The 13,363-nt window shown below is 44.2% G+C and overlaps 1 protein-coding gene across 1 annotated transcript in view; it reads right to left on the reverse strand.

Moving 5' to 3' along the window:
- JAZF1 (JAZF zinc finger 1) overlaps window positions 1-13,363 on the reverse strand; it is a 195,372-nt gene that overhangs the window by 759 nt on the left and 181,250 nt on the right. Inside the window, exon 4 of the mRNA XM_054161204.1 lies at window positions 7,330-7,499. Coding sequence (XP_054017179.1) covers window positions 7,330-7,499 — 170 coding nt within the window. The remainder of the gene's footprint in view (window positions 1-7,329; window positions 7,500-13,363) is intronic.

Here is a 13,363-nt window from a genome sequence, read left to right on the forward strand (position 1 = left end):
CAACATATGGCAGTTCCCAAAACGCACTGTTTAAAGGGCTCACACATGGATGCTCTTTGCTGCCTGACATTTTTCCATCTAGTGGTCACAGATTTTAGTCAGAGGCTCATTTACAAGCAAACAAAGAATTGGCACGAGGTCTGGAGTCACAAAAAACCAAAGCTTCCTCAAAAAACCAAAGCTCCCCCCCCCATAGTGTGTCTGTTCCTCTTTGTGTCATTGTTGCTAGAGAGGTCTTTAGGGACCAGCAAATTCTGATCGTTTACACATTGGCTCCAAAAAATTAACTGCAGGGAATGCTTAACTCCAAGAGTGAAAAAGAATCCAGAGAAGCCCTCTTGACAACAGCCATTGTTCAGGAATAATCTACAGCTCATAGGAGAGGGCTGATCCCCACTCTCGTTTGGAGAGAAAGAATGAAAAGCAAGCACAGTGGCACTGCCAGGAGCTGGGCAACATTCTTGCTAGATGAAGGAAGAACCTTACCAAACCTAAGCCAAACCCCCACCCCTGTCCTCCTTTTTGTGTGTTTCTGGCAAAAAGGGAAGCAGCTGTTGTTGGAACAGCTGCTGTGATGCTGCCTCATGTTGGATTTGCCTTCCTGGAGTCTCTCTTACCTGCTTCCACTACCAGAGCCTGGATGTTTGATAAATAAAGGCAAACTGCCTTTCCTTAGAGCTTCTCCTAGGAAGAAACCAAAGAAGATGCCAAGGCAGTTCATGGCAAACAGCTCCAGCTCCAAGGCCGCCTAAAGTTTCCAGATACATCTCTCAAGAGATTAAAAAATAAATGTATTTAAAATAATAGCTAAAATCAACTAACAGCCTGAACATTAATTAGTTTCAGGGATTTTGTCTTTGCTGAGCCACTGCCTGGAGTTACACATGACAAGTCCCTCTGAGTCTTTAAGCAACAAGTGCAGGTTACAGTCAGTGGAAGCTCCAGCCTGGAAATCACAGCAATGAGACAAGTTAGACAACTTCTTTGCATAAAACAAAGAGGAGAAAGAAAAAGCCCTCGGTAACCAGAACAGAGCTATAACTCCTGAAACCTCAGAAGCCTCTATCTACATCAGAAAGCGACCCCCAGCAAGCTTAACACCTCCAATACCATCCCTCCTGCCAACACTTCCCATGCTCCTCCCCTGCCTCCCAATCCAACTTATGCTGAGTTAAAATCTCGTGTGCTACATCCTGCTCCTGAGAGAGACAGTGCCCTTGCTCCGGCTCCCGAGGGAAGTGGTCCCTTGCGTGCTGCCCTTCACTGCCCTGCTCTAACCACAGCTCCCAAGAGCAAACAGGAAGCATAAGGAATTTACAGCTCCTTTGGGGAAATAGGGAGAAGTGCAATGAGAAGAGAAACTACCCAGTTTCCCACCCAGTGGCAGTGTTCTCACAAGATAGGGTGCTGGTCCCTCCTTATCAGAGGTTACCTGTGCCATGGCAGCGGGGGCTTTTTCATCTCGAAGTAGAAAAAGTCCTTGGATTTCAGTTGCAGTTGAGCATGGCACTGTCCCTGTCAGAACTCTAATGCCCAGGGCAGTCTGTACCACTGAACTAGTGTTTTAGGGCAGCCTGAGTGTCTGGAAAGTTTGATTTCAGAAATCTAGAAAGAAAAACTTAGCCTAAAATATCCACCCTGGAAAAGAGTATGGTGCAAGGCTGCAAGCAACTGCTCTGCCCCCAGATTCACGCTTCTCTTTTCCAGTGCATCCAGGCACTGAATCCTGGCTTGAAGTTGCAAATCCCCCCCCCCCTAAATGATCCTTTACACCCTTAAAAAGTCCTGGATGACTCCTGCACAGCTGCCAGCTGAGCTGTGGGAGATGCCAACCTTCAGTCTCCAGTTCAGAGCAGACACACCAACACGAGCCCTTGGTACAGGTTACTTCCGGGTGAAGAGCACTCAGAGGAGGCAGAAGTTCTGTACCACCAAGACAGACAAGAGCACATCAAAGCTACAAACTGTCCTCAGAAGTAGCCAAGTGAATTCCCTGAATCATAGAATCATAAATTGTCAGGGTTGGAAGGGACCTCAAGGATCATCTAGTTCCAACCCCCCTGCCAAGGGTAGGGACACCTCACACTACATCAGGTTGCCCAGAGCCATATCCTGGTCTTAAAGACCTCCAGGGATGAGGCTTCCACCACCTCCCTGGGCAACCTGTTCCAGTGTCTCACCACCCTCCTAGTGAAGAATTTCTTCCTAACATCCAATCTGAATCTACCCATTTCTAGTTTTTTTCCATTCCCCCTGGTCCTATCACTCCCTGACACCCTAAAAAGTCCCTCCCCAGCTGTCTTGCAGGCCCCCTTCAGATACTGGAAGGCCACAATAAGGCCTCCTCTGCAGACTGAGCAGCCTCAACTCTGAGGCAGCTTCTAGGTGGTTTTGCACACAGGTGTGACCTGCAGCACCCACAGGGCCACTGAGGTGCAGGGGCAGGGAGATGACACGACACTGTCCTAAGGCATCTGTCAACATCTAAGTTAATGACCTGCACCTCAGAGAAGAGAAAATCTGGGGGTGATTTTCTCAACTTCTGCTACTGCAGTGAACTTTTAAAACCAGAGTTCTCTCCAAACCTTGTATGCAGTCTGGAAGCCTCAGAAACGTGCCTAGGCTTTTCAGGTTTTGTAAGGAATCAAGATGCTTTAGGACTGCTATCAATTGCTACAGGTGCCACAAACTGGCAATCACACTTATCCTCACTGCTCCATGCCAATGATACTCTTTCTCCTGCAGGCAGTGTGACATGAAACCTGCAGGATCACACAGGGTGTTAGGGGTTGGAAGGGACCTACAGAGATCATTGAATCCAACGCCCCTGCCAGAGCAGGACCATAGAATCTAGCACAGGTCACACAGAAATGCATCCAGATGGGTCTGGAAAGTCTCCACAGCAGGAGACTCCACAACCTCTCTGGGGAGCCTGTTCCAGTGCTCTGTGACCCTCACAGTAAAGAAGTTCCTCCTCATGCTGAGGTGGAACCTCCTGTGCTATAGTTTCTATCCATTGCCCCTTGTCCTATCACAGGGTGCAGCTCAGCAGAGCCTGTCCCCTCCCTCTTGACACCCAGCCCTCAGATATCTATAAGCATTTATTAAATCCCCTGTGCTCCTGTCCAAAAGAAACCCCTACCCAGAACTACAGCCCCTCTTTGGTGCTTTTCCTGCTGCAATGTAAACACTTTGCTGTCTGTCTGGGCCGAGTCTGCTGAGGTATGGCAATCCCACTACCAAACTCATACATCACTTTTATTGCTCTGGTTACTGAGGTTGCTCATTATTTACTCACACAAATGATTGAGGAAGAAGATGGCAGTATAGAAGGGCACTCTAAAACCTTAAACAGGAGGAAACAATTATTAACCTGGGACCAGCTCAGGGGGAGATATGGAAGTTCAGACTGGCACTACCTGGTTTGCAGGGACAGAAGGGCGCTTGCTGGGCAGGGCCCCTTGCATGGCAGTACTCACGAAGCCACTACACTGCAGACAGATTGCCATCCCTTCAAGTAACAAGAGCGACACCAAGGATGGTTTGGGAGGTTTTCTTGTTTCAGACAGGCTGTCCCTTCTGAAGGCTTTCTCTGTGGCTCCAGTTCTTTCCTGCTCAACTTGCAAGCTCTGGCTTGCTCCTTTCTTCCAAGTAAATCCCTTCTTTTCCTCTCTCACGTCAATATTCTCCCTCCCTATGCTCTGCTGACTCTCAGAGAAAGTCTTTCTGTCTTAGATCAGCCTTCTCAGTGCTAGGACCTTCGTCCCATTGCCTGCCAGAAAGGCAAGCCTTGGTGTTCTTGAAAGGTGCCACTTCTCCTTGCCAAGGCCAAAAGGCAGTCACGCAGACAAGCAACATTTTGTATGCATGGAAATTAGTTATTTATTATTCTATTTGTAGAAACTCCTGCAAGTGGTCTAGGGGTTTTCTCTCTAACAGTACACATGCATTATTTGGTAGGGGTGGGGGAGGGTTCTATCTATTTATCTATCGTGTACCAAACTTCATTTTGCTCTTTGGAGGTTGCCTGAAGAAGTTCATCTACACCCTACACACATTTTGAATGTCCTTCTCCAGAGTTAGAGCACAAATAACTGGCACACACACACGGTGCTGAATAAAATGAGAACTAACTGGCACCTTCACAAAGCCACACTTCAGCTCCTGCTGGTGGCACCTTGCAGAGCACATGAACTACTCACTACCCACACACTTCTGGACATTGAAATAGGGATGCAAATCTGAAATCTAGCCAGGGGGAGCTCCACAGAAACCAGGCTAAGATCTGTGGGTTCCTTGGAACCATACAGATGATTTTGTCACAATCAAATGGAAGGCATCATGTACACCAAGAGGAAAGAAAGTATGTAAAACTGGCAAACCATAAAATACTGATAAATTGTCACCTAGATCAGTAGCTATAATAAGAGAAGAAGGAAGCAAGCTGTAGAAATTAGTTCAGAGGCTTATGTTTTAAGCACCTAGAAGTCAGTGTGCCCCAGGTTAACTTAGCTGTTTCTGACTGTCCAACAAACAAATGTACATATAAACACCCACCCCCTGCCACCCCTGTTTCTCATTTCTTCAGACTCTTCAGCTCCTCAGCAGCATCTCTGCCATGCTACACAGAGCACCAATAGGTATTACCAGCAAGCAATTTTATTTCTTAAGAAAATAAAACAACTGAAAAACAACTGAATGTTTGTGACTCATTTCTACTGCACTGCCTATGGGAAAGCACCAAGAGAGAGATGCTGGGCAGGAGGCCAGTAGGGTCTTCTGATACTCATCATGTATAAACATGTCCTCATTGCAGTTTCCATTGTCTGCCCCAGCCCATTCCTTAGGAGTATTTGTTGTACTCATTCTTGTCCTATTTACCTTTCCATAATGACTTTTCAGTGCAGAGGCCATTTTTTATCCTTGCATGTTGTTTGTAAAAAGGAGACCCATCCCTAACTGGGTCCTTTAAGCAGTGCTGTAAGACAAATAACACATCTAAAAATAACCTTTCTGCTTCTCCAATGTACGTCACCTAGGGCCAGACAAAAGCAAGTTGTGTATATCCTTTCCTCCTCACTCCCTAAAGGAATGCATCCTTTCTCAGCCGTAAAGTGAGCCTGGCAATTACTGTATGTGCATGCCCCTGTTCCTGTTTGGAGCACTATAATTGTTTTACAGCCCTGACTGTGATTATCCAGTACCCACCAGAAAATCCCAGTGCTTTGATCACAAGACTCCCTACCCAGACTCCACAAATAATTCATCAGAGGAGGGGGTTAAGCAGAAGGAAAATGAAGAGGAAACAAGAAACACAACAGACATGGAGCTGAAAGGAAGGAAACAAAGATAAAAATGTAAAAAGAAGAAATTAGGCTGAGAAGAAAAAAGGGAGGAAACAGAGCTCCCAGAAAAGAGAGATGAGGTGAGGCAGAGTTGAAGGAAATGTGTTTTCCTATCAGGTCTAAACAGAGGTGAGTCTCTTAGGAAAATAGGGTAGGTTTTATTTGCTGCTGCTCTCTGTCAGCCTCTCACAGGGTCGTTAATTTGTTCCCTGTCCAACTGTTCTAACATTAATGGCGTACAAGATACCCCTTAGACAGTCCTCACGCATTTGAGATGAAGGTAGTGAGATAGCAGAAGCCAGCAGAAACAGCTTGCTTATTTGGGCAATAAAAAACCAGAGGGCTGGCAGTCAAACAGAGAACAGACAGGATATAGCAAATTACAGGGTTCTCCTTCTAGCCTTTGCCCATTAAGGGAATGTTTTCTGCAATGCATAGATGCCCTGTGGGCACAGTGACTTCTAACAATCACCATGGCTTGTTTGCTTCCTGAGCTAGGGATTTAGGTTTTATACTACAGCCTTCATCTGGCACAGCTTCTACCACATGCCAAAGAAAAAAGAAAAGAGTATTACTCTTGATTAATAGGGGATATCTGCAAAGCAGTTCTTGCAAAGAGTCTGGAAACATCTTTCCCTTTGCCTGGAGATGGTGTTCAGTTTTTCCTGTAACTGAAGTGAATAACCATTACATAGCTAAGGCTAATCTCTGAAAACCAAACCAAACCAAAGACAGAAAAAAGGACTTGTATGTCACTAAGAGCACACTGCTTTCTTGCTCAACTATTAACTGGTCTGCACAGGAATCCCACTCCTGTGATTTGCTGCCACGGGGCCTGCCACCATCCAGCACAGCTGCACTGTCACTGAAACCTGTGTCTGTGCACTGCATGGTTTCCTGCACAGCTTTATTCATTCCTGTCACAACCATTTTATCTCAACTGTTACTGCTCTTCCTATCTTTTTCTTTCACATTTCTGCTCTTGTTTAAAGTTCCCAGGTTTGGGTTATTTAAAGGAGAAGCCATAAAATAAGGCTAATATAAAAACCAGCCCAAGCACCACTGTTTTTAATAGGGTATAGATGAGTGGTTGGATTTTCCAATACTTCCTGGCCAGAAAATGATTTACAGGAAGTGTGCCAACATGCTGTATCTGTTCCCAAAAGTCAGCATCTGGAATACCATACTGAAGCCCAAGCTGTTCAACACAATTTCATCTATCTCCTCTCTGGTTCACATGAAGCAATAGCTTCTGTCTATAGGGGCTGCTGCTCCTGTCCTCACATCACTAAGGCATGCTCTATACCAGCCTGCTCAAGGTTCAAGGTTCAAGTTACTTCACCCCACTGTCAGGCAAACATTTCTCACAACAGAGAATAATTTCAAAGGGATGGTGGGTGGGGGTAGGATTGCTTTCCAGCATGCAATGCAGGGGGATGCAAGCCCTGCACTTGGAGCCAGACACACCAACTGCTGTGCAAACAAGTCACAGGGACTGGGAGCCAGGACAGAATGACACCAGAATTTCTCAGAGGCCTTCCTGAGGTGACCCTCTGACTTGCAAAATGTTAGCGATCACCTGTGCCAGGAAAAGATGCTTCTTAACAAAGAAGAGGCAGTATCTCTAGCAGAAAGAATTCATTCTGGCACTACTGGGAAGTAGGTGGGTTTGCTGGCAGTGCCTCCTGAATTATGAAGTTAATTTGTCTACATAACAGAAGTTTTGTTAAAATGTGTGAAGCAAAGGACTCGCTACACACGGAATCCCTCTCAACAGACAGCGATGCAAAAGGCAACATCCATTGTACAGCCAGCAACTTGGTTGTGCTTGAGAGGAAACCAGTGAATAAAATATGAACACTGCTAAAATACCACAAAAATAAATGTGAAAAGTCTATTAAATGAAAAAGGTACAAATTATTTCAAAGGCTTCCCCCCACCATTCCACCAGCAGAAAATAAGCTAAGTCTACACTACTGCTTACCTTATATCTTTTTTTACATCCAGGAACAGGACAGGCAAAAGGCTTCTCATCCCCTCCATTCATGCACATTGAACTAAGGATAGCTTCAGAGCTGATAGCACTTTCTGTAGTCCAGGACTCATCACTGTCTGATTCTTCATAGTCTACTTCCTCCTCATCATATTCACTACCTAAGGAAAGCAGGGCAGTGAGATAAAGTAAGAATGAATAAAAGCACAGCAAGATAACATATTCTGTATTTATTACATCAGTTACAATGACTTGTAATTTCCCCACTCCTGTCTTTGCTGGAACACAGTTAGTTTTTATTTTATAAACCCAGCTTTCTCACAGTTATTTATTCCTTCATAAAGACACCAGTGGTTCTCGTTCTAATAACCAGACAGGCATTATTAACATATATATCTCTCTTTATAAACAGTTAACTGCATGACACAGAAAGTTCAAAGGACTGAGTTTTAGAAAGCAGTTTCATTACTCCTCAAACACCAGGATCTTTCCATCCTTCCCAGGGCCCAAACAGAAAATGTGGCTTCCCCCCCTGTCCCTCCAATTAAAGCTAATTTTAAGGCTTTTCTTTATGCAATACAATGCTGAAGAGTGTAATTCTGCAGATCATAAACAGTGTAAAATAATATGTTGACAACTCCTAATGCATTTACTAGCCCTTTGGAATTAATAGGAATTATAACACAACATTAATAAGAATTATATTGTAGCAATTACAGTTGAGAAATCCATTCCCTCAGGTGTGGGCATAAATTGCATTGTGTGGCTGCCCCGACCAGGCTGCATTATGTTCCAGATATGCTATGACAGCCATTTGAGCAGCTGGTGCTGAGTTTATTTATTATATTTTAATTGCAGCAACTATTAATGAAATCCTCTAAAGAAGTTAAATGTGAAACAAGAGAAATTAGGAAAGCAGAATTCCAACTATAAAAATACAGTTAAAATAAAAGAAGTAAAATAAGCAGGGGAGGGAAAAGCCCCAGCTGATTAAAAAGAAAATATATGCACAGAGGGAGAGAGAAGGGAAAGCCGAGGCAAACTTCTGTGGTGTCAGCAGGAGGTGGTGCTGTGTTTCCCCTCCCCTTTATTCTTTCCCTTTCCCAGCTCTGCTGAATTTTACCCTTTCTGCTGAAAGCCGATTTGGCTCCGAGCGCTGGAATAGCTCCCGTCGCTGCAGCCAGCGCTGTGACAACCGCGTGTTTGTTTCCCTCCCATGCCCTCTCAGCGCACGCCTCCGAGCAGCTCCTCACGCCGAGAAAGCAAATGCAGACGGATGCCTCACAGAAACATCCCAGCTTCGCAGTGAAAACCCCGCGTTGCAATGTGCAGCGGGATCTTGGGGTTGGCGTTTCTTGCTTCTAGTGAAGCTCTATACACACCTATCGTCTCAGATTGTGCCCTTCAGGTTTGCCCTCCCCTAGTGCTCTCCCTCCGGCTCCGCAACTCGCCAGCACCGAGTCAAAGGCACGTCAGCGGGCAGCTGCGAGTACTCAGGACTCCCGAACTTTAATCAGACGTTGCAAGTTCGCTTACAGATGTCAGGCTATCTGCGTTTCTTTCCTGTGGTTTTCATCCACACAGGGTGGTGTGCAGATGAGGGAAGATGGATGGGTTCCCACCATCAACAACTGTTGACATGAGCGCACGCACACATGCGCTGCTGCACATCTGGAAAGCCCTGCCCTACTGACTGCGACTCCTTATCCCACACCGAATCAGTGAAAGCCAAAGAAAGCATTATTGACCTCTGAAAGTATTTCTGACCTCTAGGAGCAGTTAACCCAAAATGAAGCTAAGAATTATAGTTTAATTAACTAATAAAAAAATGAAGGCAAACCCACAACTCTGCCTCAACGATTTCCTGCCCTTGATTGTATCTGGATGGAAAAAATTCCTCAAGCTGTTCCTTCCAAACTTTTCAGCTCAGTGGGGTTTTCTAAGCAAAAGCAACAGAAAACCCTGTTGTAAATACACTAATTCACTCCTAGGATGAGAAAACAACCAACGTTTCCCAACACTGATACCAACTATTTCTGCCATTATAATCCCTGCCTTGTAAGCTCTTGTAAGAACAAGCAGTTTCTTCCTAAACAGGATTTTGTCCTCCCAAAGAAAACATCATTTGAGACTGTAAGGCATCTACTAAGCACATTGCTGCTTGTAGTGATAACAAGGACCATGCTTTTACACAACAACAGTCAGTGCTCTATAAAACTTAATATGCAATATGGTATATAAGGAAAAAGATACAGTGGGGAGAAGTAGGAATCGTTGCAATTATGCATTTCCTTAGGTTTTCCTGTATTTTCAGGGCATCCTTTTCACTTTTATAGTAACTTTGTGTGCTAGACTCCATTCCGTAGCAACTTTTGCCCATGCTTCACTTGTAGGTAGACTTGAGGAGGGGAGACAAGAGCAATCAAAATGCATGCAAAAGCATCTGAGAGGTCAGATCATCCTTACAGATTTCTTTTAATCAGCTTAACTGAATGAAAATGCAAGACTTTGTCTAGCACTGTGAAAAGGGTTGCTTAAACAGGACAAGCAAATGCTTTTCGAAATAGCCTTGTCACCAGGGATGAGGTTTTTCAGGTAGGAATGACCACACAAATGCATTCCTTCTTCTTGCATAAACCAGTAATACTAACAGTGCCAAGCACCTGAGCAGCACATCTCTCCACACAAAGCTGGAACTGGAGGCTGGAACTGCTGTTACAGATCTGTTCTACTGAACTCAATTGCTGGTACTGTCTTTAAAAGTAAAAGAAGGTAAATTAAACCCCAAAAATGTATTTAAGAAGGTCCTGGTTTAAAGAAAATGCAAAAAAACCCTCAGAGTCTTGGAAAAAAATCCCCCTCATTAGCAATCCAAATGTATCCTTTAAGTAATTATGTTGTTTCAGTTGCCATAGAAAAACAAGAGTCAGGCTTTTAACTGATTCCACCTCAGAATTTAATTTCCTCAGTTGTCAGTGTCTAAGAGTTGCAACCCATGTGGTGCCTCACTGATTGCGTGCAACACATCAGAGGAGAGGAGGGGGGAAGAGGAAAAACCAAAAGCACAACGCAGAGGTTGGCGCTGCCGTAATTAAAGAGCCCCTAGATGAGGTATTTTAATTAAGTACTGTAAGGCTGAGGAGGGTGGCTTTGCAAAGCTGTTCCCACGCCAGGCAGGAGTCTGTGGCTCTCGGCTATCCGTCAGGTGTACAAACTGCAGCCCGAGCCGTGGGCTGCTGCTGGCTCCTCAAGCAGCGTGCCAGGGTACCAGTGGTGCACAGCAGGGGAAGGACACAGCACTGCACTTACATCAAGATCTAATCTGGTTTCTTTCTTCTTTTCTTTTTAACTTGGTTGGTGTTTCACAATGATATTTGTAAATATTTACTTTTAAAGGGCAAAATAAAAAGTGAAGCACCTTTGCATCTAACCCTGTTCCAGGGTGTAACAACTGCATGACTTGGACAAGCCTTTGCAATAACTCTTAAGAGAGCTCCAAGACAGCTGGCTCACTGATCTCCACTTGGACATTGCCATGCACATGGAAAACAGGATGCTCTGCTGGGGCACGCTGCCCTTCTGGGGGACTGAGCAGAGAGACATTCCTGTAGCACGTGTGCTAATGGCCTTACCATTTCTCATTGTGCTTGGAAAGCAGAATGATCACTATTCCCATCAGTACTCAAAGGAAAAACATAGGAATTGTGTTTCAGAAGCCTGAATAGCAAAAATCTCCCAAATTCAACAACACCCACTTCTCTAAGATGAAGTGTCTAATTATCTGTAGGGGAAGGGCTGACAGAGAAGGGCTTTCAGAAAAGCAGTGTACAAACATACAATACCATTACTGTAACTAGATACTAGTTCTACAATAGTAAGACTATTGCTTTCTCGATCTCTTTCCCCTGGCAATGCTCTTTCTGGGGCTCCTTGCTTTTTAACATATCCATTTTCATCATCTGGCTTTCATTCAGAGACCCTGCATAGTTCTACCTCAGTCTAACTTAAGCCCACTGCTTTATTATCCAAATGACTCAGTAACATCTCTGTAATATTGCTCCCACCCTCGCATGCAGCATTCCCTCAGTCCTGACCCATGAAGCCATTTCCCCTCTTCTTGCTCCGCTGGCCTTGCCAAAAGGCTCACTTCATCTCTGCTGCCCCCAGCAGATTGAAAAAATGAAACAAAAATAAAGCAAGGAAAAAATGCTAGTTTGGTAGTTTTGGGGTTTTTTTTTCTGTAATCTTCCATGCTGAGACAATGGCAATGCTCCTCAAAGAGGAGCTGAACTCCACTGGTGGAGATGGACTTGAGGGGGGCAGTACTAGGCATAGCTGGCATGGTGTGTCTTATCAGAGCCAGGTACTACATAAAATTACTGGTTATGAAAAGACAGAAAACATCCAAGGTCACTAAATATCCTGGAACATTTATTTCTCCTTTATTTTTTATGTTGTGCTTAAACACAGCCTGTCACAAATGAGAAGGCTGTCTGCAGCCCAGAAGTTTATTTGCCAGAAGTAAACACATGCACAAAAAGGGACTCTGATTACTACCTGTGCAGTAAGAAAGTTTTGCAGTGGGATGAAAAGCAAAGTTGCACCACGAAACCTTGCTCTACCTCTCCTTCCAGTCAGTTTTGTTATCAAAATCAGCAAGAAGATCACTTAATCCTACTGGAAAGATTTAATCTCTTGAATGCCCATCTACTAGTTTTCCTTTTTCCAGCAGATGAAGCCGGTGATTTGAACAGCTCAGAAACATTTTGCAGACACTTAATCATTTGACATTCTGTAACAGCCAACATCCCACAAACACTGCTGAAAATCTGGAGCCTCACCTTTTATAAAGTTTCTGTATTTCATTTGGTACTAGCACCACTGTAGCCAAGACAAACTCTACCTTTTGGGAGAGTTAATTCATTGCACCATGAGATTTGCAGAGGATTTTCCCCTCGACTTTGAATGAATCTTGGTTCTAGCAGGTGCAGATCATTTGTAGTTATGTCGCTTTTTAAGTCTAGAGACTTCTATACTGTGCCTTGAAATATTAAAAAAGACATAGCTAATGAAAATCAACATAAGCTGTGTGTGCCATTACAGAGAACACAATCTATCTCAGCCTCTGATCAGGAGCATTACTAGTTCTTCCTTTCTCCTCCCATGAAGAAAAACAAACCCAAAACACTCTAGCCAATTATTTTTGTGACCAGAAAGCATGCATTTAAGCATACAATGAATAACTACAAGAGATTAGCTTCCTGCAGTAGCAATCAACATTGCTAGTGTCACTGAAAGTTCATGGTAATTCCAATGATCTCTCATAAAAATCCAGCTTCACGCTTTGTCCTGTGCAGGACTTGCAGTTTGTACTTCATAGAAACAGTTTTATGAGAGCACTTCTTATGTCAAGAAGTTTGAATTCCTGTAGGTCAGCTTCCTTGACTAAACCAAACCAAACCAAACCATGGTTTTATTATGTGAATTTTGACTCAATGCTAAAGTACACTTATGGATTTGTCAGACTTCTTCCCTCTGTGCCCATGGATGCACACAGCCGCCTTCCTGCTCACCAGCAGGGAGAACGTTCCCTCAGCTGACACTCATTGTTGATCTAAAGACATATTGAGTCATTGCAAATTAAATAGTCTTCCTTTATATAAAGCACAGGAAATAGGATGCTAGGGGAGATGAAATACAAATCAGTTAAATACCACGTGTCATGGCTGCTGCTAAGAAAGCCTCTAGTCTGGAAGCTGCAGCACGACTTCTGGCAGTGAGCTGGTATGGGTGGCACAGTGCATTGGCTCTTCATGCTCAGGTAGTGAATTTCAGATACAGGATCATCCAAACAGACCAAGCCACATTTTTCCCTTTGGTTGCTTGCTTGTTTTGGGGACAAGGATAGAAGGGCACTGAAGATGACATAAAGTGTTTATCAGCCTTTGTGAAGGGTCTGTTCAGACTAATTTCTTGTATTTCCCAAACCAATTCTGTCATTGGTGTCCACAGACATGGTGCAAAC

This window comes from Dryobates pubescens, chromosome 4 (assembly GCF_014839835.1).
Source record: "Dryobates pubescens isolate bDryPub1 chromosome 4, bDryPub1.pri, whole genome shotgun sequence".
Classification (NCBI taxonomy): domain Eukaryota; kingdom Metazoa; phylum Chordata; class Aves; order Piciformes; family Picidae; genus Dryobates; species Dryobates pubescens.